The sequence below is a fragment of the Marmota marmota genome, unplaced genomic scaffold, assembly GCF_001458135.2.
Source record: "Marmota marmota marmota unplaced genomic scaffold, marMar, whole genome shotgun sequence".
NCBI lineage: Eukaryota > Metazoa > Chordata > Mammalia > Rodentia > Sciuridae > Marmota > Marmota marmota.
In genome coordinates, this window is record NW_026000240.1 from 36,362,855 (window position 1) to 36,386,673 (window position 23,819).

General features: G+C 53.0%; 1 protein-coding gene across 5 annotated transcripts in view; it reads left to right on the top strand.

The window, feature by feature from the left end:
* The window catches only part of Plxnb1 (plexin B1), a 29,225-nt gene that overhangs the window by 926 nt on the left and 4,480 nt on the right, over positions 1-23,819 (top strand). The window contains exons 2-37 of one of the 5 annotated variants that reach the window (XM_015487277.2): positions 297-481; positions 4,236-4,288; positions 5,102-6,214; positions 7,000-7,182; positions 7,513-7,641; positions 7,767-7,867; positions 8,168-8,300; positions 8,580-8,736; positions 9,050-9,158; positions 9,234-9,342; positions 9,753-10,421; positions 10,603-10,725; positions 10,917-11,039; positions 11,374-11,467; positions 11,555-11,727; positions 11,895-12,046; positions 13,564-13,669; positions 13,932-14,068; positions 14,364-14,540; positions 14,950-15,121; positions 15,263-15,505; positions 16,194-16,370; positions 16,448-16,596; positions 17,118-17,218; positions 17,313-17,530; positions 17,655-17,833; positions 17,981-18,047; positions 18,281-18,427; positions 19,271-19,439; positions 19,708-19,811; positions 19,886-19,970; positions 20,187-20,359; positions 20,502-20,662; positions 20,751-20,898; positions 22,812-22,876; positions 23,018-23,093. In XM_015487277.2, coding sequence (XP_015342763.1) covers positions 5,108-6,214; positions 7,000-7,182; positions 7,513-7,641; positions 7,767-7,867; positions 8,168-8,300; positions 8,580-8,736; positions 9,050-9,158; positions 9,234-9,342; positions 9,753-10,421; positions 10,603-10,725; positions 10,917-11,039; positions 11,374-11,467; positions 11,555-11,727; positions 11,895-12,046; positions 13,564-13,669; positions 13,932-14,068; positions 14,364-14,540; positions 14,950-15,121; positions 15,263-15,505; positions 16,194-16,370; positions 16,448-16,596; positions 17,118-17,218; positions 17,313-17,530; positions 17,655-17,833; positions 17,981-18,047; positions 18,281-18,427; positions 19,271-19,439; positions 19,708-19,811; positions 19,886-19,970; positions 20,187-20,359; positions 20,502-20,662; positions 20,751-20,898; positions 22,812-22,876; positions 23,018-23,093 — 6,216 coding nt within the window. In that variant the 5' untranslated portion in view covers positions 297-481; positions 4,236-4,288; positions 5,102-5,107. Of the gene's footprint in view, positions 1-228; positions 482-812; positions 1,004-4,235; positions 4,289-5,101; positions 6,215-6,999; positions 7,183-7,512; positions 7,642-7,766; positions 7,868-8,167; positions 8,301-8,579; positions 8,737-9,049; positions 9,159-9,233; positions 9,343-9,752; positions 10,422-10,602; positions 10,726-10,916; positions 11,040-11,373; positions 11,468-11,554; positions 11,728-11,894; positions 12,047-13,563; positions 13,670-13,931; positions 14,069-14,363; positions 14,541-14,949; positions 15,122-15,262; positions 15,506-16,193; positions 16,371-16,447; positions 16,597-17,117; positions 17,219-17,312; positions 17,531-17,654; positions 17,834-17,980; positions 18,048-18,280; positions 18,428-19,270; positions 19,440-19,707; positions 19,812-19,885; positions 19,971-20,186; positions 20,360-20,501; positions 20,663-20,750; positions 20,899-22,811; positions 22,877-23,017; positions 23,094-23,819 lie in introns of those variants that run through there. The other 4 variants (XM_015487276.2, XM_015487279.2, XM_015487278.2 and 1 more) reach the window with 4 other exon arrangements.

Genomic DNA, 23,819 nt, shown 5'->3' on the forward strand with positions numbered 1-23,819 from the left:
GTTTCACTCCTTAACACCCCCCTCCCCCCTGCGGTCCGCGTTGCCATGACTACCTCTAGGGTGAAGCGTTACCCCGGTGCTGGAAACCGTCCCCCCCATTCCACATCCGTGGGCAAACACTAAGCCCGGGGGACTAGAATGCGGGGTCCCGGGCGGTTCAGGGCTGCGCGTCCCGCTTTCCCCGCTGCTTCCGGCCAGGCCCTGGCGGCGGGAGGGGGAAGGGCGGCCCGGCGGGCAAGGGGGGGAAGGAGCGGAGCCCGGCCCGGCCGACGCGGCTTTGTCTCCTTTGTTCCCAGCGGTGGCAGCGCCGCGGCGGGAGGGGCGGGCAGCGGGCGCAGTTTTCCGCCCCTCGGTCTCCGGGTAACTGCAGCGGCTTCGCCAGACCCACCTCCCCGGGGGAGGCCGCTGCGCGCAGATCCCAAGCGAGTCCGGAGCGGCCGGCGCCCGCTTCAGCGTGCTCATCCCGCGGGCTGGCTGGGTGGTGAGTGCGGGGCTCGGGCCGGGGCAGTGGGACTGGGACGAAACCACACGTCCCGAGTGGCATGGCCTGAGGCCTCGATCCGGTCGGGCAGGGGTTGCCTTAGTGAGTGGTGGGCGGCTTGGATCAAGAGAGTTGGAACTACACTTCTGAGCGCGAAAGCAAACTCTGGTGGCTCCGCCTGTAACGCGATTGGGAGACAGAGGAGGTGGAGCTGCTCCTCCGCGCCCCCTCCTCGCCGCCGCCACCACCACCGCCGCGGTACGGTCCGGCCGGCCCCATCCCCGCCCTTCCAGGACCACTGGTGGGGTCCTTTTCCTTGCCGCAGAGTGAGGGAGGAGGGTTGGGGGAAGAGCCGAATGGGGTGGTCGAGGCATTCCCTCAGAAGAAGCAGCTCTTTAAGGTTGCGCTTGGTGAGGCTGACAAAGGCGGACCACGACTCCCCTTACACTAGAGTACGACCCCCTCTCCACACTCAAATTCAGCGGATGATTGATGAGCACGTCGGGTCATCGTGGGTGGCTGGTAAATGGTGGCTCCCTTCACCCTACTCAACACCCAGAAAAGAGAGTGGGCATTGCGCACCACTATCAATGAATATTTTCTCCCTTTGGTGGACCATGGGAGTGGGGCAGGAGGATGGAAAGTTTCCCACTCTCAGACAAGATAAATAAATATACAGGTGTGGAAGGACCAAATTTGTGACCCTTTTGGTTGGTGAGGACAGCTGCAGGAGGTTCCGGTGGTGCTTGCTCTTTGCAAACTTTGCAAGCAATCTTGGGCCCTGCTGAAGAAGTTCAGAGAGAGATGGGCCCAGAAGAGACCTGCCAGACAGGCCTGGGCACAGGCAGTTAGGCTTTGGCTGTGAGCCTAGGCAGGGCCTGAGTTGTGGGGAGTAGGCAGGAGATCGCGGCCTGTGCAAGTTGGGGACTCAAGGTTTGGCTCAAATCAGCCATCTCAATGTGCTCTTGCCTGGTGGTTTAATAAAAGTGGAGCCAGTGCTTTGCCCTGTCTAAGGCCAAGTGGCTTTGAGAGGCATGTGTAAGCCTTATATCTCTCCCAGGGACAGAATCTCCTTGGAAGTGAAATGGAGGTTCATTCACCATGCTGGGAGCCCCTGCCCTGTGCTAATATCTGTGCTAGTTGCTGGGGACTCCAAATCAAAAGCTGTACTCTGTCTTTAAGGAGCTTCAGGTCCAGTGTGGAATGATGTAATGAGGAGAAGTGGTCTTCTTGGGTAGTGCAACTAATGCCAGGCACACACATTATCACTTTTACTGATCAGAGGACTATCATTCTATCATTGGGAAATCAGAGGCTCAGAGCCCAGCTGGCAGAGCACTGTACTCTAGGTTGGTGACTGGGTGTGTCCATTCTATCTGCCACACAGGCAACTTCCTCAGGAGCCTGGGAGGACTGGGAAGGCTCCCCAGGGAGGTGATGGCTGGGCGTGGGAGTTAATGAGATAGAGAGGGAGTGGGCATTCCAAGTAGTGGGAACAGTCCTTGTGACAGCAGGGAGAAGTGGAACAGCCTGCAGTTCAGGCAGGAATGAAGAGCATGTATGGGGGAGGATATGGTCTCTAGGAGCTTGACCTTTATCCCTCTGGCTCTGGGGTACCTCAAAAGCTCTAGAGAGAGAGATGCACTCCATTTCTGCTCAAAGAAAATCTTGTGAGGTTGGGGGTGGGGGTAGATTAAAGAGGCTGCTCTGTGCTGTGTGGCAGAGGTTAAGTAAAATAAGTGTGCCTAACATGGAGGAGAAAATGTCACTGTCCTTTGTCTTCCACCTGCCCGTGGTATGCGGGGAAGAGTGCAAGGCCTTGCTTCATGGGAAAACTGATTGATTAAGCCTGACGTAGTTCCCTGTAGTGGGTCAGCCTTCGATTTTCTATGTGCCCTGGTCAGAAGCTCTTCTGTTCCCATGCATTTCTTTCTTCCTGTGTGCCCCTCAACTCAGTTGTGATTTCACATTTGGGGAGTGTTTTTTTTTTTTTTTGTATGTGTGTGAGTGTGTTTTTGCTGCCCCTTGAGGCCTGGAGAACTTTGGCATGCAGTAGGCTCTAAGCAAATATTTGCCAGCAAATGAAACAGTGAATGTCAGTCTAACTATAGGACCCTATGCCCAGGGCATATCCTTGGCATGAGGTGGCGGAAGGAATGGGCAGCAGCCAAGTGCAGGAGGTGGCCTCTGACTATCTTCAGGTGGATTCTCTTCCTAGAGGAAGAAATTTTGTCCCCCCATTCTGTGGAAACAAGGTGGGGGCTCCTAAACAGCTTGGCCTTGCCACCGTCCTGAGCTTCTGGCTGGTTTGAGACTTTCCCTGCCACCTCCCGCCCCCCCTTGGGTGGCAAACAGAGGCAGCCTTGTTCCCGCTCCCATAGAGCTGCCCTGTTCTCTGCACACTAAAAATGGAAACCCCCAAGCTATTTTGGGAGCAGTGCCCAGCCAGGCTGTGGCCACTGTGTCCCTGCTCCCACCAGGCTGCTGGACCCTCCTCTGAGCCTTGTGCCCAGCCCTGCTTACATAGGGACAGCCATAGAGCACCCTGCTGAGGCCACTGAAGGGATAAGCTGAGCTGGGCCATTCGAAGTGAGAACCCTTGGTACATTCTGCACAGACAGCCTGGCAGCCGGGTAGTGGGAGGGCTGAGCAACATGGCCTGAGCATAGATAAGTGAGAGGTGTCTCCCAGTTTGGGATGCATGCTTGGTGTTCCTAGTTGGGGACCACTGGGGTCTGGGAAAGCTGGTGTTACCATGGTTTCTTGGTTCTGGGACTCAGGAGCCCCAGCTGGAGGGTAAGAAGAGCAAGTACCCAAAGTTTGGTGAGGTCCTAGGGATGGACCTTTGGATGGACTTGCGGTTGGTGTACACAGGCTTGATGACTTCCTCAGGTTACACCCTACTCATCCCACACCCTGGGCCCTGGCTCAGCTCTGTCCTCCATGGGAGGAAATAGCAAAAGATGGCCTGCCTTCCATAGTTCTCTAGGACTTAGTAGTTGAGCCAGGGAAGCGTGTGTGTGTGTGTGTGTGTGTGTGTGTGTATGTGTGATTGTCTAAATGTGGGTGGTGTTACCTATGTCTCTGGTCGGTGGGTATGACATGTGCCTGTGCAGAGTGTGCCATGTATGTGTTTGGGTGTGTAGGGATTGTCTCTGTATGGATGTGACTTTATATGGTGTCTGGACATGGGATGTGCCTGTGTTTCTGTGTGTGTACTCATTGTATCTGCATGTGTGTATGTGTATGTGCAACTACCCATGTGTTTATGTGTGGGTGTATGCACACAGGCTGGTTGGTGTGTACAAATATGTATCTGCCAATGTATTGGTTCCCATTGGGGCTGGGATGGCCCTTGGCTGGTGTGGAGGGTGTATACTCGGGTGCCTCTACAGGGAAGCGTTTGGACAGAGGGTAGGAGAGTAGACAGTGCTGAGAGGAAGTGAACTGGGTGAGAGAGCCATGTTGGGGGCCTGATTTGGCCCTGATGGCCATGGGGCTCCTTACTAGCTGACCTTTCCCAGGCCCCTCTGGTGCCTGGCTTTGCTGCCCTCCCCCTCCTCATGTGGGTGCTGAGGAGGCATCCTCTGTGGAATGTGTTTGGTGGCTGAGGGCCAGGCTGGGCCTAGCTGTACAGGCAGGCTGGGCAATGGGGAGGGGGTAGTTTTGTGCTACTTCCACAGTGGGGAGCCCAGGGTTTCCACATGCCTACAGCCTAGACCCCAAATTCATATTCTGCTCTCTCCCTGGCTAGGTGACTCCTACTTAGGTCATGCTGTTGTCTCCTGATCCAGCTGGCCCTACCAGGTGAGTCTAACTTTACTCCTAGGCATCTGGGGGTGGTGTTATTCCTACCTGTGCTCAGGGCTCTCCGAGATTGGGCCCAAGCTTTTACCTCCCACCCCTCTCAGCCTGGATTTTCCTCTTCTCTCTGGCCTGTTGGTTCTGTGGTTATCACCCTTCTGGATTCCTGGCCAGAAAGGCCTTTCACCCAGTTCTTGCTTTACTCAGATATGCTAGTGGCCCATGAGTCTTTGTTTTCCCTCTCCACTCTGCCAGGAAACCAACATTCATGCAAAGAGGGCCTCTCAGTGTTCTTGGCCCTTTCCTTTTCCTCACTTGTTTTCCTATCTCTTCCAGGCCCTTCTCTCTCTCTCTCTCTCTCTCTCTCTCTCTTATTTTTAATATTTATTTTTTAGATTTAGGTGGACACATTATCTTTGTTTTACATATATGTGGTGCTGAGGATCAAACCCAGTGCCTTGTGCATGCTAGGCGAGCACTCTACTGCTGAGCCACAACCCCAGCCCAAGGCCCTTCTCTTTTTGATCCATATGGTGGCACAGCATAGCAGGAGTGAGGGTGGAGTGGGGTGGATGTAGGACTCCGGAGAGCATAATGCCTACAGAGAAGGGTTGGTGTTGAAGTTTCCAGGGTTAAGTGTCCTTGTTTCTTCCCCAGATAGTATGTGGTCCTAGGGTCATCCTTGACCATAGTGCTTATCTAAGCCTAGTCCTCCTCTGCTTACCCTCAGGTTAGGAGGCAATTCCTATCCCTTATTAGTGATGTTAGGGCACTCTGCTGGCCACATGAATCCCATTCAACCTTTCTTCCTGATAGGTGATCATGCCTGCTCTTGGCCCAGCTCTTCTCCAGACACTCTGGGCTGGGTGGGTCCTCACTCTCCAGCCATCTCCACCAGCTGCTTTCACTCCCAATGGCACACATCTGCAGCACTTGGTGAGGGACCCCACATCAGGCACCCTCTATCTAGGGGCCACCAACTTCCTGTTTCAACTGAGCCCTGGGCTGCAGCTGGAGGCCACAGTGTCCACAGGTCCTGTGCTAGATAGCAGGGATTGCCTGCCGCCTGTGTTGTCTGATGAGTGCCCCCAAGCCCAGCTTACCAACAACCCCAACCAGTTGCTCCTGGTGAGCCCGGGAGCCCTGGTAGTGTGCGGGAGTGTGCACCAGGGTGTCTGTGAGCAGCGGAGACTGGGACAGCTTGGGCAGCTGCTGCTGAGACCAGAGCGGCCTGGGGACACTCAGTATGTGGCTGCCAATGACCCTGCAGTCAGCACAGTGGGGCTGGTGGCCCAGGGGTTAGCAGGGGAGCCCCTCTTATTTGTAGGGCGGGGATACACTAGCAGAGGTGTCGGGGGTGGTATCCCCCCTATTACAACCCGGGCCCTGCAGCCACCAGACCCCCAAGCTGCCTTCTCCTATGAAGAGACAGCCAAGCTGGCAGTGGGCCGCCTCTCTGAGTACAGCCACCACTTTGTGAGTGCCTTTGCACATGGGACCAATGCTTATTTTCTGTTCCTGCGACGGGACCTGCAGGCTCAGTCTAGAGCTTTTCGAGCCTATGTGTCTAGAGTGTGCCTCTGGGACCAGCACTATTACTCTTATGTAGAGTTGCCTCTGGCCTGCCAGGGTGGCCACTATGGGCTGATCCAGGCTGCAGCTGTGGCTGTGTCCCAGGAGGTGGCCCGTGGGGAAGTGCTCTTTGCAGCTTTCTCCTCAGCGGCTCCCCCCACTGTGGGCCGGCCCCCATCTGTGGCTACTGGGGCATCTGGAGCCTCGGCACTCTGTGCCTTCCCTCTGAATGAGGTGGACCGGCTTGCTAATCATACACGAGATGCTTGCTACACCCGGAAGGGCCGTGCTGAGGATGGGACTGAGGTGGCCTACATTGAGTATGATGTCAATTCCTGCTGTGATCAGCTGCCAATGGTGAGTTCCAGCATGGCCTGGCCTTTGCCCTTCTCCAAAGCCACTGGCCAGGCATTTGCAGCCAAGAAGGTACCCAGGGAGCCTGAAAGGAAGCTGTTAGTGGGGCAGGGAATGATCAGGTTAGCAAGTACTAGGTATTTCCTTTGGGCCTAGGTGATGAAGGGGCCCCTCAACACAGCAGAACATTCAGGGTGGCAGAAAATAGAACCGGGATGGGCTTAGAACAGAATGTTGAAGAAGTAGCATTGTAGAGGTGGGCTGAGGTTCTAGGATAAAAGCAGAAATGTTGAAATGAGACATTGTTTTAGTTTCTGGAGCAAGAGATGAAGAAGAGGTTGGGACTTGGGGCTGTAGTCTTTGGATGGATACAGAAGGGAAGAAATTGCTCACAGCAAGACTGAGTCAGTGAGAAATGCAGAGGGCTTAAGCCAGTGGTCTGGGAGGTGAGGAGGCCAGCTGCAAGAGCTTTAGGAAGTGGCTTAGGAGAAGGCAGAACACAGAGATCAGAGGAAGCAGCTCCCAGGCCAGGGATGGGAAAAGATGCGGCTGTAGGCATTGGATGGGGAATCAAGAGAGGGAAAGGAGCCACTGGTAACTGTCTATGGCAGTCATAGATTAAGTGCATTGAGTTAGTGATAAGGATGTAGTTGTGGCAGGTGCTGCCCAGGCTAGGGTTGTCAGGGAGGTCTGGCAGAGAGACTGGGCTGGGAGGAGGTTGTCCAGGAAGGATGGGGCAGGAAGTTTATTTAGTGAGAGACTTAATCAATTCTTCTTGTTACCTGCAGGACACCCCGGATGCTTATCCCTGTGGCTCAGATCACACACCCAGCCCTATGGCCAGCCATGTTCCATTGGAAGCCACACCGATTCTAGAGTTGCCAGGGGTTCAGTTAACAGCTGTGGCAGTCACCGTGGAGGATGGACACACCATCGCCTTCTTGGGTGACAGTCAAGGACAGCTGCACAGTGTGAGTCTACAGGAAGTACCAGCCCTGTTCCAGGATCTAGAGAGTACAGGCTTCTAGAGAACCCAGCCTATGTGGAGGTACCCCAGTGTTCTTTGAGGCTGAGATATGCCCCCAAGACCTGGGCTGGGAGAGATAATCTGTGTTCCACTTCCTAGAAATGGATGGGTTTACCGGTAACTCTCTTCTATTCACTCTGGGACTGGTTGTAATGAGCTGTGACTTCCTAGGAGGGGATTTTATCTGTAAATTGCTTAAATTGTGAATGGGAGAAGGCTTTGGGTCTGTGGCCCTGGAATTGGTGCCAGACCAATTCCTTGTCTCTAATTTCAGGTGTATTTGGGCTCGGGGAGTGATGGCCAACGATACTCCATACAGAGCATCCAGCAGGGGTCTGCAGTGAGCAGAGACCTCACCTTTGATGGGACTTTTGAGCACCTGTATGTTATGACCCAGACTACAGTGAGTGTCAGGCATAAGCAAGGGCATGATTGCTGGGAGGGTCCTCTGGGTGGGGCTGGGGACCCACATGTGGGTGAGCCACTGGTGTTTGGATTGCTGGCCTCAGGTCCTCTTTGCTCTCACAGCTTGTGAAGGTTCCTGTGGCTTCCTGTGCTCAGCATCTGGACTGTGCATCTTGCCTTGCTCACAGGGATCCTTACTGTGGGTGGTGTGTGCTACTCGGCAGGTTAGTGTTCTACCAGTTCCTGACCCCTCCTGACCCAGCCTCATGCCTGAAGTGCTACTGTGTAATTGTCTCATCCAGGATTCTTGACCCTTGGCCCTTGACTCTTAAACTCTGACTTTTGGACACCCCTATCATCCACCCTATCTGTATCACTGTCCTACCAGGACAGACACAGGATCCTGGTGTTATCTATCACTGAAAGGGCCTGCCCAGGGCCTCAGTATTGTAGTTGTCTCTGCCCTATGAATGCCCAGTGGGCTCTTGAGCGTCACAGATTAGGTACTGGTCATTCTTGCTCAGGTGTAGTCGCCGTTCAGAGTGCTCAAGGGGCCAAGGGCCAGAGCAGTGGCTATGGAGCTTCCAAACTGAGGTGGTCTGTTTGCGAGTGGCAGCCATAAGTCCTGCCAACATCAGCCGAGAGGAGAGGAGGGAGGTGAGTGACCAGAGTAGGCAGGGCCCCCGAGGGGAGGGCTTTGGGGATGGGACCTTGCATTTTGGTGTTAGATGTACCAAATGCCACATGGCCTTATATAATTACTCCTTTTGAGGCCTCAATTTCTCCATCTGTTATCAACCTAGTTCAGAAGGATTTTGTGAGGTTTTGGGGTGGAGGTACTGGTGCCAACCCACATTGGGTACCCTTTAATGAGCCCTGATCTACCTACTAAGCCGTAGTGGGGCCTTAAAAGTGTGTGCTGGCCTTTCTTGGCAGGTTTTCCTGTCAGTGCCGAACCTGCCACCCCTGTGGCCGGGGGAGTCATATTCTTGCCACTTTGGGGAACATCAGAGCCCTGCCCTGCTGACCGGATCTGGTGTGATGTGCCCCTCCCCAGACCCTAGTGAAGCCCCAGTGCTGCAAAGAGGAACCGGTGGGTGAGAAAAGCTGCCAGTCCCACAACTGGGGAGCCCTACCCTGCTCTTATTTTGTTCCAAAGGGTGTGGTCAGGGTGAGGTGTGAATCCAGGCACAAGAACCTTGAATTGATGCTTTTCTCTGAGTCCCTTCACTGATGCCCCAAACCCTAGAATGTCTATTTTGTGCCCTGTAGACTGCCTTCTCTGACCCTGGTTTCCTTTACCCATTCTGGATGGTAGCACCACCTCTGTGTGGTCTTAGCATGTTAACTCTGGGTCTGAGTGCACTCCCCACTCCTTAGCCCTGGGCCTCTCTCCCACTTTGCAGACCATATCTCCGTGAGTGTAGAGCTCAGATTTGGCGACGTGGTAATCACCAAAGCTTCCCTCTCCTTCTACGACTGTATGGCAGTCACTGAGCTTCGCCCATCTGCACAGTGAGTTCCTCGTCCTGTCCCTCAGCTCTGAGCTCCCCTGTGGTGATTCCTGCCCCATGGTTGTACTCTGTGCAGGTGCCAGGCCTGCGTGAGCAGCCACTGGGGGTGTAACTGGTGTGTCTGGCAGCACCTGTGCACACATAAGGCCTCATGTGATGCTGGGCCCATGGTGATGAACAAACAGGTGAGTGGGACCCCAGGATGAACCACACATGGGCTTTGGGTCCCCAGTGTGAGGGTTTTCTGATGGCCCGGGGTCTGTGTGTCTGCCTGCCCATGTGAGACTGTGTCCTGAATGCCCAACCTGCTGTGTGTGACGGACTCACTAAAGAATGGCTGCTGATCCGTCCATCCTGTTTCAGGAGAGGACATTTGTAGCTGAGAGGCGGGAGGTGTGGCCTTCGTGCCCCACCTCAGCACAGACACCCCTGGAGCCTGCCCTCTGTGTTTCTCCTTTGGAGAATTAATGGGCTGTTTTTGTTTCTCTTTTCCTTGGTCTCCTTTCCTTTTAACATACCCTTTGCCTGCCTGCCTCCTGCTCCTGCATCTGCCTGCTGAGTGGCCCTTCCTGTCTTTCTCTGCCTTCCCCTTCAGAGCCCGCTTCTCTCCCTAGCCCCCCCTGCAAGAGATATACCCACCCTCTTCCCACCCACCGCCCCTGCATCCACAGTCACTCCTGTACCTGACACTTTTCCTGTGGACCCAGGAGCCACAGACTCAGATGTCCCAACTGGGGCCAGACCTTCTTTGCTCAGCCCCTGGGGGCCATGGGCAGGTTCTGGTCCCATTCCTTCCCCCACCTCTTCAGAATCACATTTCCATGAGAAGCCCCTCCGTCCCAACCTCCCTATCATACCTAGAGCCACTGTTCCTGCCCCCACTAACTTGGGACCTGCAGCCACACCTGAGGACCTCTCAACCTCCCATCCATCACCCTCAGATGCAGCACCAATGCCCCCTGCAGAACCTGGCCCTGAGACCCTTCCCTCCATGGTGGCCCTGGATCAGCCCCCTGGCACTGTACCTGCCACCACTTTCCCAGGGGCCACTGGCTCCACGAAGCCCGCTCTGGACTGGCTCATGAGAGAAGGTGGCGAGCTGCCCGAGGCCGACGAGTGGACAGGGGGTGACGTGCCCGCCTTCTCCACTTCCACCCTCCTCTCAGGTGATGGAGACTCAGCAGAGCACGAGGGCCCTCCTGCCCCCCTCATCCTCCTGTCCAGCCTCGACTACCAGTACGACACCCCCGGGCTCTGGGAGCTGGTGAGGTCCAGCCCAGGAAGGAGGCCTCGGGAGGGGATTGGGGAAATGTAGCCCCTCTCTTGCCTTGTGATTCTCCCAGTGGAAGGGCAGGGGCAGGGTCTTGCTCTTGAAGTCCAGCAAGACAGAGGCCTGAGGTAGGCAGCATGGGGTCCATAGATTGCCTTGCTCTTGGTACCTGCAGGGAGAGGTGAATTGGGGGCCAAGCTCCTGCCCCTGTGTAGAGAGTGTTCAGGGCTCCACATTGATGCCAGTCCACGTGGAACAAGAAATTCATCTGCAAGGCAGGAATCTGCGCCTTTTCCAGGTGTGTGTGTCCTGCTTGCAGCTGTCCTTGCAGGCTTTTTGGCTGTTGACAAATTCTACACTTCTCCTGGGGAGCAAAAAAAGGGTGTGGCCCTGGGTCCCAATTACAACTCAGAAGCTGTCCTGTGGACCCATGTGACTCATGGGGCCTGTTCCCAAAACTGCCCCAACAACTGTGTTCTCTGCCCCCAGGACAGCCCAGGAGACAATGAGTGTGTATTGGAGCTGGAGGGCCTTGAAGTGGTGGTTGAGGCCCGGGTTGAGTGTGAGCTGCCTCCAGATACCATGTGCCATGTCACGTGCCAGCAGCACCAGGTGCAAACCACAGAAACTTGGGTGGGCAAGGGTGCACTGGCCACAGGCTGGCTGCATCATGCTTGACCCAATCCATGTTTTGACCCTGGAAAACAGATGGGTACCCTACCTCTGACTCTGTGTCACATGGGGTCTTTGCATTGAGGCTGATCTGTAAATAGAAATCCCAGAGAGTCCCTCCATTCCAGTTCTGCCTCCTACCTCCAACTGTTTCACTCTATGGGGTCCCTGCATCCCAATTTTGATCTCTGATCCTGTGTTACCATATCTAGTCATTTTAGTCCTTTTCTGAGCACCCCAACCCTAGGCTGTGATCACACTCCTACTTTTTCAGCTTAGCTATGAGGCTCTGCAGCCAGAGCTCCAGGTGGGGCTGTTTCTGCGTCGGGCTGGCCGCCTGCGTGTAGACAGTGCTGATGGGCTGCATGGTGAGCTACTCACTGGTAATGAGGGTGGGCTGGTAGTAGCAAGGCTCTTCTGGGCCTGCCTCTCACATTTGTCTTTGCTACTTCCAGTGATACTATATAACTGTTCTGTGGGCCACTGGGACTGTAGCCGCTGCCAAACTGCCATGCCCCAATATGGTTGTGTGTGGTGTGATGGAGAATATCCACGTTGTGTGGCCCAGGAAGCCTGTGGAAAGGCTGAGGCTGTGGCCACCCAGTGCCCTGCACCTTTCATCCACTCAGTATGTTGAAATGCTGGCACATCCCTTCCTCAGTGCTGTCTTTGGTGGGAGGGTTGTGCCTGTGCCATGGATTCAGGGAACCTAAAGGTGGGAGGCTGGGCTGCCTCTGCAGACTGCCAGAAGTCTACACAGGTGGGTAGAGGTGAGCAGTCCTTGTCTTGGAACAGGTGGAACCACTGACTGGGCCTATAGATGGAGGTACCCGTGTCACCATCAGGGGCTCCAACCTGGGCCAACATGTGCAGGATGTGCTGGGCATGGTCATGGTGGCTGGAGTGCCCTGTGCTGTGGATGCCCAGGAGTATGAGGTCTCTAGCAGGTGAGCTGGCTGGACTCAACATGGGAGGGCTCTATGGCTGACTTTCTTACTCAGGGTTTACTCATCTGCTTTCTGTCTCCCTGTTTCCTTGATTCTGGTTCTAATGCCTTAGTGCTGGGGTTGCCACTGAGGCATTGAAGTACCCACCTTGGCTTTCTGCACATACCTGCAGGTCACTGGTTTGGGGTTCTTCCAGGGCCTGTATGGGGCAGAGAGGACTGGTAACTCTTCATCTTGGCTCTGGTTAGGTCTTCTTATCTGACTTTCTGAGTGATAGTGGATATAGTGGTGCTAAGTAGGGTTCCCAGATCCAAATAGCTGGGCTAAGGGGCTAGCCTTCTCATCAGCTGTCCTTACCCAAGTATTGGTCTTGCTGGGCTCTCAGGAGGTATACTTGTGGCACACCTGTAGAATGCCAGACTTCTCTGTCCAGCCTCTGGGAACCCTGCCGCCTCCCCAGGGCCCATGGCTTACTGAGGTTCTAGTCATGGTTACCTGGTCAGTGGTTCAGGGTCCCAAGGTACACATGTGGGACATTCTAGAGGTGGTGGCCACAATCAGTGGCCCAAACCTGATTGAATATCAGGGTAACTTGGAGAGAGAACAGGTCTCTGATTCTACCCTCAGAGATGTGGATTCAGAAGGCCTTTGGTGAGACCCCACAATCTGTATTTTATTATTGATTGATTGTGGTGCTTAGGATTGAATCTAGGGTCTTGTGCATGCTAAGCAAATGACACAATAGGTATTTTAAACAAGGACTATTTTGCAAGAGCATGGAGTTTTCTCTAAAATGTGTTATGACTGAAAAACCTAAGGAGACTTTATGGACTGTTAATGATTCCAGAACTTTAAGACTTACATGGGTTACAAAGTAATTTATAAAGTGATTAAAATATATTCTGACTGGAACCTCCCCTGGGTGGTTCACACTTTACTTGTTTTGTTTTCCCTGAGTGTTTGCAGTGACTGTGACAATGTCATGGAATAGAGCCCCTGAGACTTAATGTTCTGGAAATTAATTTTCCCCAACTTCTGGCTGATAACCAGCATTTTCTTAGGCTGTTCACTTCTACCCTCAGATCTGACTGGAGACTTTCAGATTTTTTTCAAGAAGAGATCAAGTTTTTACCACTTTGTGGGTGGGTACTATGCCATGAGGTGTTGGTAGAAGACAGGGTGGCTGGCTAGGCCCACTCTTCAGCTTGACCACCCGCCACACCAGCCTTACAGGGCTCCTTTAAATTTATGCCATAACAGAGGTTTGATCAACTCTTCCTTGTTGAGAGCCTCTTTGGGGTAGCACTTGAATGGTTAAACCACAAATATTAATTCTCAGATGCCAAGGCCAGCTGGTGTGCCTTAAGGAGTACCAAAACAAGAGAATCCCGATGTGTTTCATGGAGCATGGAAAAAGGAAAACCATTTGGCAGTGGGGTGGGGAGAGGGACTACTGGGTTACTTTGAAGGGGGCCTTTGATACAGCCTCATACTTCTTGCCTGCCTTGTACCCACAGTCTCGTATGCATCACTGGGGCCAGTGGAGAGGAGGTGGTTGGTGCTGCTGCAGTGGAGGTGCCAGGAAGAGGGCGCAGCATCTCAGAGCTCAACTTTGCCTACCAGGTGCCAGATTGTTGAGCTCCCCCTAGCTACCAAGTGGCTAGTCCCTTTGGCGGCCCCTCATCATTTATTTATTTATTTGTGGTGCTGGGAATTGAACCCAAGGCCTTGTGCATGTGAGGCAAGCCCTCTACCAACTGAGTTATTTTCCCAGCTGACCCCCATCTGGTTTTGCCTTTATGTGGCTCTCCACCCCAGGGCCCTTTTGTGTGACTCAAGCTCCCTTGTTTTTGTTTTCTATCACTCCCTGTCATTCTTTGTATAGGACCCAAAGGTGCATTCCATCTTCCCAGCCCGTGGCCCCAGAGCTGGGGGCACCCACCTCACCCTGCATGGTTCCAAGCTACTGACTGGGAGGCTAGAGGATATCCGAGTGGTGGTTGGAGACCAGCTTTGTCACTTGTGAGAGCTGTTTCCTTATCCTTCAAAATTCCATGTGCTCCAGGGAGAGAATGGGAGGGGTTGGGATGCTGGGGAGAACAAAAGTGGGAGAAGGCAAATCTGCCCTCTGAGACTTTGGTCAGGCCCTCTTAAAGCTGGGGCTGTAGTGGGAAAGCAGCCTTCAGAGCTACCTGGTGGAGATGGCAATAAGCAAGAAAGGAAAGTAAGCTGAGGCCTTGAGTGGGTCTCTAGTTCCCCTCTCCTACACATCCTCCAGCCCAGGTGACCTGCCTTCTACTTTCACCTTTCTCCCCAGACTGCTGGAACAGCAGTCAGAGCAGCTGCAGTGTAAGACCAGCCCACACTCCATACCTGCCACGCTTCCTGTGACAGTGTGGTTTGGGACCATTAAGCGGAGGCTTCAGCATGGCCAGTTCAAATACACATCAGATCCCAATGTCACCTCAGCTGGCCCCACTAAGAGTTTTCTCAGGTATGGGACCATGGGCATGGTTGTATGACAAGTGAGCTTTTGCCACTCCCTTAGTGGGGATAGGGCTTTCTGTGTGGGCCCTTGAATCCCATGCATAGGGAAATGGGGTCATGTGGCTTGGGCTGGACTGAGCTAGCTGGGACTGGCTGTCTTTTAAATCCTCATTCATAGCCAGGCAGTGGTGCATGCCTGTAATACCAGCAGCTAGGGAGGCTGAGTTCAAAGCTAGCCTCAGTAACTTAGCGAGGCTCTAAGCAACTTAGTGAGACTCTGTCTCAAAATAAAAAATAAAAAGGGCAGGGGATATAGGCCATTGGTAAAGCATCCCTGGGTTCAATCCTTGGTAACAAAATAAAACAGAAAACCCTGATTCATGTAAGTCATGAGTGGCTCATGGGCTCTATTTCAGTGGAGGACGTGAGATATGGGTTCGTGGCCAGAATCTGGATGTGGTGCAGACACCAAGAATCCGCGTGACAGTGGCCCTAGGAGTGCTGCAGCCTAGCCAGGGGAATGGGCGGAGGCGCCGTGCGGTCCTGGAGACAGCGTGTTCCCCTGGAGCCTCCTGTGGCAGCCATCACGTAGGAAACCCTTGGACCTCCCTGCCTGCACTGGGCTGGCTGCTGCTGTCCCTTTTCCCCACAACCACAGATGGCTGGTACCAGCTCTGCCCTCTTCCTACATGGCCCCTCAGTTGGCCCTCTCTTGTCTTTTTCTGCCAGTTTGAAGAGCCATGTTATGTGAACTCCTCCCATCTCATTATGTGCCGTACACCTGCCCTCCCAGGCCTACCTGAGGACCCCTGGGTCCAGGTGGAATTTGTCCTTGACAACCTGGTCTTTGACTTTGCAACACTGAGCCGCATACCCTTCTCCTATGAGGCTGATCCCACTCTGCAGCCCCTCAACCCTGAGGACCCCACCATGCCATTCCGGCACAAACCTGGAAGTGTGTTCTCTGTGGAGGTACTGTTCCTTCTTGAGCTTGGCAGGGCCCAAAGACCCTCCCTTTGTAGGACAGCACTGCACTAATGGTAGAGAGGCCAGGACAGTAGAGCAAGGGCTAAGAGGTTTATGGAGTAGGGGAACCCTAGCTCTTGGCAGGGGTTTGACTACTGGCCTGGGTTCTAACATTTCATGATGGGTGTCTTCATGACAATCAGTAAATAACTTGGCACACACAGTAGCTGAGTGGTGTGCTACTTAACAGGTAACTGGGCTGATCCCTATGTGGCAGCCTGGCTTACAGAGACAACACTAGGCACATGTTCTGACATGCATGGTGGGCAGTAGGTGGGTATTCAGGCCACAGGTAGGTAATCCATCACCCACCTGTGGGGTCTTCAGACAATGGGGGCTCTGGCTTTGTTAGTTAATTGGTCAGCACTCTGTAGGCAGTTTTAGGTTCTCCACATTTTTAGCTCTATAGAAAAAGTAGGGAGGGGCAGAAAAAGGTCATGAGGATCAGCCTGAAGGATATCTCCATGACTGTCAGCCCTATCTACAGGGGGAGTAGTGCTAAGGGACTGTTAGCCCTGTGACTTGGGTGGGTCTCAGAACCATTGTTCCCATATGTGGGGGGATAGGATCTGAATGGCGACCAGCTTTCTCTGGGAAGTGTTCTAAGTGACAGATCAGTGACCTCATGTTCCAGGGGGAGAATCTGGACCTGGCAATATCCAAGGAGGAGGTGGTGGCCATGATAGGAGATGGCCCCTGTGTGGTGAAGACACTGACCCGGCACCATCTGTACTGTGAGCCCCCTGTGGAGCAGCCACTGCCACGGCACCATGCCCTCCGGGAGGCACCTGATACTTTGCCTGAGTTCACAGTCAGTGGGCCGGTCCCAGGCAGGGCTGGGCATTGGGGATGTGCTGAACCCTTCCTCACAGGTGACTCCCCACACAGGTGCAGATGGGAAACTTGCACTTCTCCCTTGGTCATGTGCAGTATGATGGCGAGAGCCCTGTGGCTTTTCCTGTGGCAGCCCAGGTGGGCTTGGGGGTGGGAGCCTCTCTTCTGGCTCTGGGTGTCATCATCATAGTCCTCATGTACAGGTGGGTGTAGCCAGGTATGGCTGGGCTGGGCTGGTCTGGGGCAGTAAGTGGCATGAGGCAGGATGGGGAAGGGGCAGGTTAGACCAGGGCTCAGCAAAGGACCAGAGTAAATGTTTTAGACTTTGTGGGATGGATGTCTCTGTAGGATGGATGTGTCTGTTGCAATCAACTACCCAACCCTGTAATTGGGCATAAAAGCTGCCAGGGGCAGTATGTAAACACATAAGTGTGGCTGTGTTCTAATAAACCTGTATTTGTAAAAATAGGTCACAAACCAAATTTGGTGCTGTTGTAGTTTGCTGATCCCTAGGCTCAACTGCACTGATAGGGTACGGGTGGGTGTGGCTTGCTGGGATAGGGCAGGCTGAATTATTCTGGGCCATGCCTCATCATCCCTGGGTTAGACTGTGCTGGACAAGGTCAGGGTGTGCCTAGGGCTGGGTCAAGCAGGCCTGACTAAGTGGAACCCAGCAAGGGCTTTGGCCTCTTGGCTGTCCCTTCCTGATCTTGGTGCTAAGCAGGAGGAAGAGCAAGCAGGCCCTGAGGGACTATAAGAAGGTTCAGATCCAGTTGGAAAATCTGGAGAGCAGTGTACGGGACCGCTGCAAGAAGGAGTTCACAGGTGAGGCCCTAGAGCTGGCTCCTGCCTCTAGGGTTCTTCCCAAGTCCACTCCTGTTACACAGGATTGGCACCCAACTTGGTTTCTGCTCAACAGACCTCATGACAGAGATGACTGATCTCACAAGTGACCTTCTGGGAAGTGGCATCCCCTTCCTCGACTATAAGGTGTATGCCGAGAGGGTCTTCTTCCCTGGGCACCGGGAGTCACCTTTGCACCGGGATCTTGGTGTGCCTGAGAGCAGGCGACCCACTGTGGAACAGGGCCTGGGGCAGCTCTCCAACTTGCTCAACAGCAAGCTTTTTCTTACCAAGGTGCTTTCCCACCCTCAGCTGGACCCTTCCTATCCCATCTTATCCCTAACTAGACTCCTGGCCCGGCCCTTCTCCATTCCACCATTTCTAATCCCCTCCCCGACATATCTTCTCCCTGGCCCAGTTCATCTACACACTGGAGAGTCAGCGAACCTTCTCTGCTCGGGACCGTGCCTACGTTGCATCTCTACTTACTGTGGCCCTGCATGGGAAGCTTGAGTACTTTACTGACATCCTTCGCACCTTGCTCAGTGACCTGGTAGCCCAGTATGTGGCCAAGAACCCCAAGCTGATGCTGCGCAGGTCTGTAAGGCTGTTGTGACTGGGTGGGTGGTGGACAGTTGGAGGCAGGAGCTGAGGCAGGGCTTTGGGTCCGGTCTGGGATCTATAGAATAGAGAACCCTGAGTTGCACTTGCTAATTTTGGCTTTCCCATTTTTTGTCCTCCCAGGACAGAGACTGTGGTGGAAAAGCTGCTCACCAACTGGATGTCCATCTGTCTTTATACCTTCGTGAGGGTGAGGGAGGCAGAGACTGATAGAGCTTCTATTCAGAGGGGGTTGAGACCTTTAAAACACAAGCCCTATATCCCCCAATGCAACTTAGCTTGCATACTTGTGCCACAGCAGAGACCCTGCCTAGCATGTTCTCAGTTACCTTCAGCTTGCATCCTGTCCCTTTCCCCAGTGTGCACTCTGTCTCATAGGCCTCTGCTGCCTGCCTGGAGCCCTAACTGCCTATTCTTTCCTAGGATTCAGTAGGGGAGCCTCTGTACATGCTCTTTCGAGGGATCAAGCATCAAGTGGACAAGGGGCCAGTGGATAGCGTGACTGGCAAAGCCAAATACACTCTGAACGACAACCGCCTACTCAGAGAAGATGTGGAGTACCGTCCCCTGGTGAGGGTGTGCATGTGTGTGGTCTGCAATATCTGTGCTCAGTTGAGGTACTAGCTTCTAGTGTCTGTATCTAGACGTAGAGCCAGGCTGATCTCTGGCTATAGGCTGAAGGGGGTCTTTGCTTATTTATTTTTGATGCTGGATCAAACCTAGAGCTTCAGATATGTTAGATAAGCATTCTATCACTCAGATGTACTCCCAGCCTAAGAGAGGCCTTTAGACAATCTTAGGAGGATAGAGGATTGAGAGCCAGACCTTGAGAGTACTTCAGAAGGTCCAGGGTCTGAGAGGAGTCTGCCCTGTCCTGGAACATCAACCTGAGTTGTGATTGGGCCTGAATATCTTTCTGATCACCCTGTTAGGGATGTGGCCTTGTCTACCAAGTCAGAAGGCTGGCTGATCTGCATGTTTTTCCTCTGGATTTGCTTTCCTTTAGTTCCACATGAGGGTTCTTTTGAGGAAGTGCCATGCAGACTCCATTAAACTTGGTTCTCTGTCAGATAGGGCAGGGAATCTTGGCTTATGCAGGTTTTCCTCAGGCACTTCAGCCTGACCAGCTCAGCCAAGCACCTGGGAACCTGAGTGAAGAAGGGTTTGTGTCACTCAGGTATTCTGCCATTTACCCCATAGATGTTTACAAGCACACTGTCTATGTGCTGGGGTCAGTGAATGTAGGAAGCTGCTGTTCCTGGGGGAGGCAGGTGATGAGACAAGAATTTAGGGTTGCTTGGTACTTGGGGGTCAGAGGCTGTGGCTTTCTCATGTTTGTTGCTGCCTTTAGCCTTGGGTCTTGGTCATTTGAAATGTCACACAATACTGATGGTTCCCATGTGTCCTGCTTAGACCTTGAATGCGCTGTTGGCTGTGGGGACTGGGGCAGGAGAGGCTCAGGGTGTGCCTGTGAAGGTCCTGGACTGTGACACCATCTCCCAAGCCAAGGAGAAGATGCTGGACCAGCTTTATAAAGGAGTACCTCTTGCCCAAAGGCCAGCACCTCGTACCCTAGATGTTGGTAAGTGTGGAGAGGGGCATGGCCTGGGGACCTATGATAGTGCTGGGCCTGGGATGGCCTAGGACCAGCCCTACGGGGACATCTTATCACTCAGAGTGGGTGATATTAGACAATCTCTCCTGTGGTTAGGCCCTTGCTGGTTTTTAGAGAATTTGGGGAGGGGTTGCCCCTGATAAAGGGATGTTGTCCTTTAGGAGGATAAGATGGGTTCCATTATGACAAGGGGATCCTAAGAAGCCCTGGACCAAGTCCTATTTTATTCTTATAGAATGGCGATCTGGGGTGGCTGGACACCTCATCCTTTCTGATGAGGATGTCACTTCTGAGGTTCAGGGTATGTGGAGGCGCCTGAACACTTTGCAGCATTATAAGGTAGGAGGGTGGGAGTTGGAGGAGGGGTATGATGGGGTGGAAGTGGTAGAGGGGTCACCAGCTGTGGTCATCAGGTCCCAGATGGAGCAACTGTGGCCCTTGTTCCCTGCCTCACCAAACATGTACTCAGGGAAAACCAGGATTATGTCCCTGGAGAACGTGAGTACCTAACCCTCCCAGTCTTCTACACTTGCTTTGCCCAGTCCTGGGTAATGGGGGACAGTTCTTTGGACCTCAGGGTGGGCTTGTGCCTATTTTCCTTCTACCCAAGAAGCCTCAATCAGGTATCTCCACTCCTGGGAAGGTTGGCAGGACCCTGGAGGCCCAGGAGGTGGCACCTGATGTGGGGCAACAAACTATGGGGTCTTGGCACAGGAACTCCAATGCTGGAGGATGTAGATGAGGGGGGCATCCGACCCTGGCACCTGGTGAAACCGAGTGAGGAACCAGAGCCACCCAGGCCACGGAGGGGCAGCCTTCGGGGCGGAGAGCGTGAGCGAGCTAAGGCCATCCCTGAGATCTACCTGACTCGCCTGTTATCCATGAAGGTGGGGCTGGATGGACTGGTCAGGGTTATAAGACAAGCAGTGGGGTCTGGACTGTGAGGGAAAGTGGCTACTAATGGGATTTGGGCTGGTGCTGAAAATCCCATTGCTGATCACACCTGTCTGCTTTCCCCTTTTACTGTAGGGCACCCTACAGAAGTTTGTGGATGACCTGTTCCAGGTAATTCTTAGTACCAGCCGCCCTGTGCCTCTAGCTGTGAAGTACTTCTTTGACCTGCTGGATGAGCAGGCCCAGCAGCATGGCATCTCTGACCAAGACACTATCCATATCTGGAAGACCAACAGGTGGGCAGGGGCAGGGCTTAGAGAATGTATATGGGTCCCCCCTTCACCCCTGCAACATGATCATCAGCCATGTTTTCCCCACTCACAGCCTGCCACTGAGGTTCTGGATCAATATAATCAAAAACCCACAGTTTGTGTTTGATGTGCAGACGTCTGATAACATGGATGCAGTGCTCCTTGTCATTGCACAGACTTTCATGGATGCCTGCACCCTGGCTGACCACAAGCTGGGCCGGGTGAGCAGGCTGGGCTGGATACAACAGGAAGGGGATGGGGGCATGGGTGGCATGGGCTGGGGGTGAGCAGTGCTGTATGTGCACACAGCTTTCAGGTTCTCCTGAAAGTTTCAAGGAAGAGGGTTAGGGGAGGCCACTGACCTAAGACATTCGCTAGCCAAGCTTTGTTTCAAGAGCTTTCTGGAAGGTGGCAATTGGTTAATTTTAAGGGATGAGCAAGAGTAGGGGGCACTATGTGCCAAATTACAAGATTAAGATGTAGATAGCAGTTGTAACCTGGCAGGCTTTGGGAGTAGTCCAGGGCCACTTGGTGAGGTCTCCCCTTGGGGGCAATGGGGAGCCACAGAAGACCTAGGAATGGGGGTGTGGTATGATCAGGTCTTATGAGAATTTGGCAGAGCATCATGGCAGCTAAGCAGTGGGGGTCCAGAGGAAGCTATGCTGTTCTTTGGACAAGCAGTGGCCAGATTCAAGCCAGCAACAAGGTGCAGGGCAGAGATAAACTGTAGATTGGATGTGGGGGATATAGAAGAAGGACAAATACGCATGATCCCTATGCTTCTGGCTATGGTGAGTTCAGATTTAGAGGTAAGCCTTTGGTATTTGTGGGGCTACCACGTGATTTCCAGTGGAGACATGGATTCTCCAGTCTGAGTGCCACTCTGGGCTGCCTGGTGGATTTGGTTCTTTAGGGTGGTGGAGATGTCTGTCTGCTAGTGGTTTAGAGGGGAGGAAGGTCCAGGAGAGAGTTAGGTTTGAGGGTTGTGCTGACAAGGGCATCTGGGAAGCATAGACAAGTGGTCTCTGGTAGTACCAAGGTTGGGAGTATGTAGTCAAAGCCTGAGTCCCATCATATATGGGGTCCTTACGTGTTGCTCAGACACCCATTAGGCAGGGCCTTTATGGCTTTGCAGTTCCATGAATGAAGTTTTGCTTAGCTCAGACCTCTGGGCTATGGTTGGTCTCTGATCTCTTAAGAGACATACCTGTAAGAGTTAGTGAAGAAGCAAAATAGAAAGTTCCACTTTGTAGTGCTGTCTTTTGTAGCCATTTTTTGTTCCACATGTTCTCATTATTCTGCCTATGATGAGCTGAAAATCACAAAGCCATATCAGGACTCATGGGTCACCTCTAGGGGTGGATCCTGTGTGGTGATGTTTTTTTGTTTTTTTTTTCGGCCAGGTTTTCTATCTGCCTCCTCTTTCCTACAGAACAGCAAATAGTTCCTGGGTAGCTTAGGGGAATAGTCTAAGCCAGGAATGCCAAACGTGGAGAGTTGAGGAGATAGCATACATCCCGACTCAGGCTGAGGTAGAACCTGGACCTGTTCTAATAGGGCAGTGCCATCCAAAGATCTTTCTCCTCTTCCTGGCAGCTTTAGCATGAACCAGAAGTCCTGAGAGCAGAAGTATGTGGCCCAGAGGTCATGGCTGCTGGGACTTGAACCCAGTTTGGTGATATAGGCTGTATCTGAGTGTGTGAGAATTATGGTCTTTGACTTGAGAGACCTGCTTCAAATTTTAGCTCAGTCACTGGGGAGTGAGATGGTCTGGGGCAATTTACATGATATTTTGGGTCACAATTTGCTGATTTTTAACATAATTACATGAGGAATTACTCTGCATTCTGGCTCCAGATGGAGGCATAATCTCAGAATAACAGGGGAGGATCCTTAGCTGAGGATCTCAGAGAATGAATGTTGAAGCACAGAGGGAATAGAGGAGGATCCTGCAGAAGAAAGTGGGCTAGGGTTACAAATCGTCCTGGTTTGCTGGGGACTGAGGGGTTCCCAGGATGTGGGACTTTTAGTTTTAAAACTGAAGCACTGCTGAGAAACCCTAGGGAGTCAATCACCCTAACAGAGGCTGTCATCCTTCTTTCTTTCTTCACTACCCTCCTGCTGGCGGTGCTAGGACTCCCCCATCAACAAACTTCTGTATGCTCGTGATATTCCCCGTTACAAAGGGATGGTGGAAAGGTACTGGGGAAGGGAGTGAGTCTGGAGAGGGTGTTGGTGGATGGGCGTGCATACAGCTGAGGTCTTGGGGGTGGGTCCTGGTGGGGACTGGGAGGAGTGGGCTTATTTACCAAGCAGCTGTTGTACCTGGCTTTTTGGCAGGTATTATGCAGACATCAAACAGAATGTCCCAGCCAGTGATCAAGAGATGAACTCTGTCCTGGCTGAGCTGTCCCGGGTAAGGCCTGCCTCTGCTTTTTGGGTTGGGTACAAGCCTCCTACCATGACAATCCTGCCCTCTTCATACTGCTCCTTGGCAGGGAAGCCCTTGGGACCTTAACAGCCCTGTGAGTTGGTTGGGACATGATACACACCACCAGTATAAATGTAGAATGATCCAATTACTAATGCAAGATATCAGCACTCCGAGCATTTCATCACGGAGTAAGCAGGGGTCTTATTCTGAAGCTGCCACTTAATCTGATTCAGTCAGGTGCTTGGATGCCTGTTGGGGTCTGTGGAATGCTTGGGATCAACTCTAGGCCTGCTAGCATTTGCCTGCCCACATCTTCCCACTGTTCTGCTAGCCTTTATGGTATAGTCATGCCCCTACCTACCCCTCAAACAGTTTCAGAAAAGTATTTCTGAAATGATGATGTTGATCACAAGCACAGTACTAACAGCAGCTGTACTTTTGGGGTATTGGCTTTATTTTATTTGATCCCCATTAGTGCCCCCACAAGTTAGGTGATATCAACACCAGTGTCCCAGTTAGGAGGTTGACACTCAGGTGTCTCTATGGAAAGACTTTAGGAAATCCTTGAGTGGGATCAGAGCAGAATTATACTGGGTTGACAGCCTACAAGTGAGTTTGGTTCTACTTGGCCCTGTAGAACCAAGAGGCATGGGCACCTCTGTGGGTTCAGACCTGACTGGGCTGCATGAACCATGAGAGAGGAGGGTT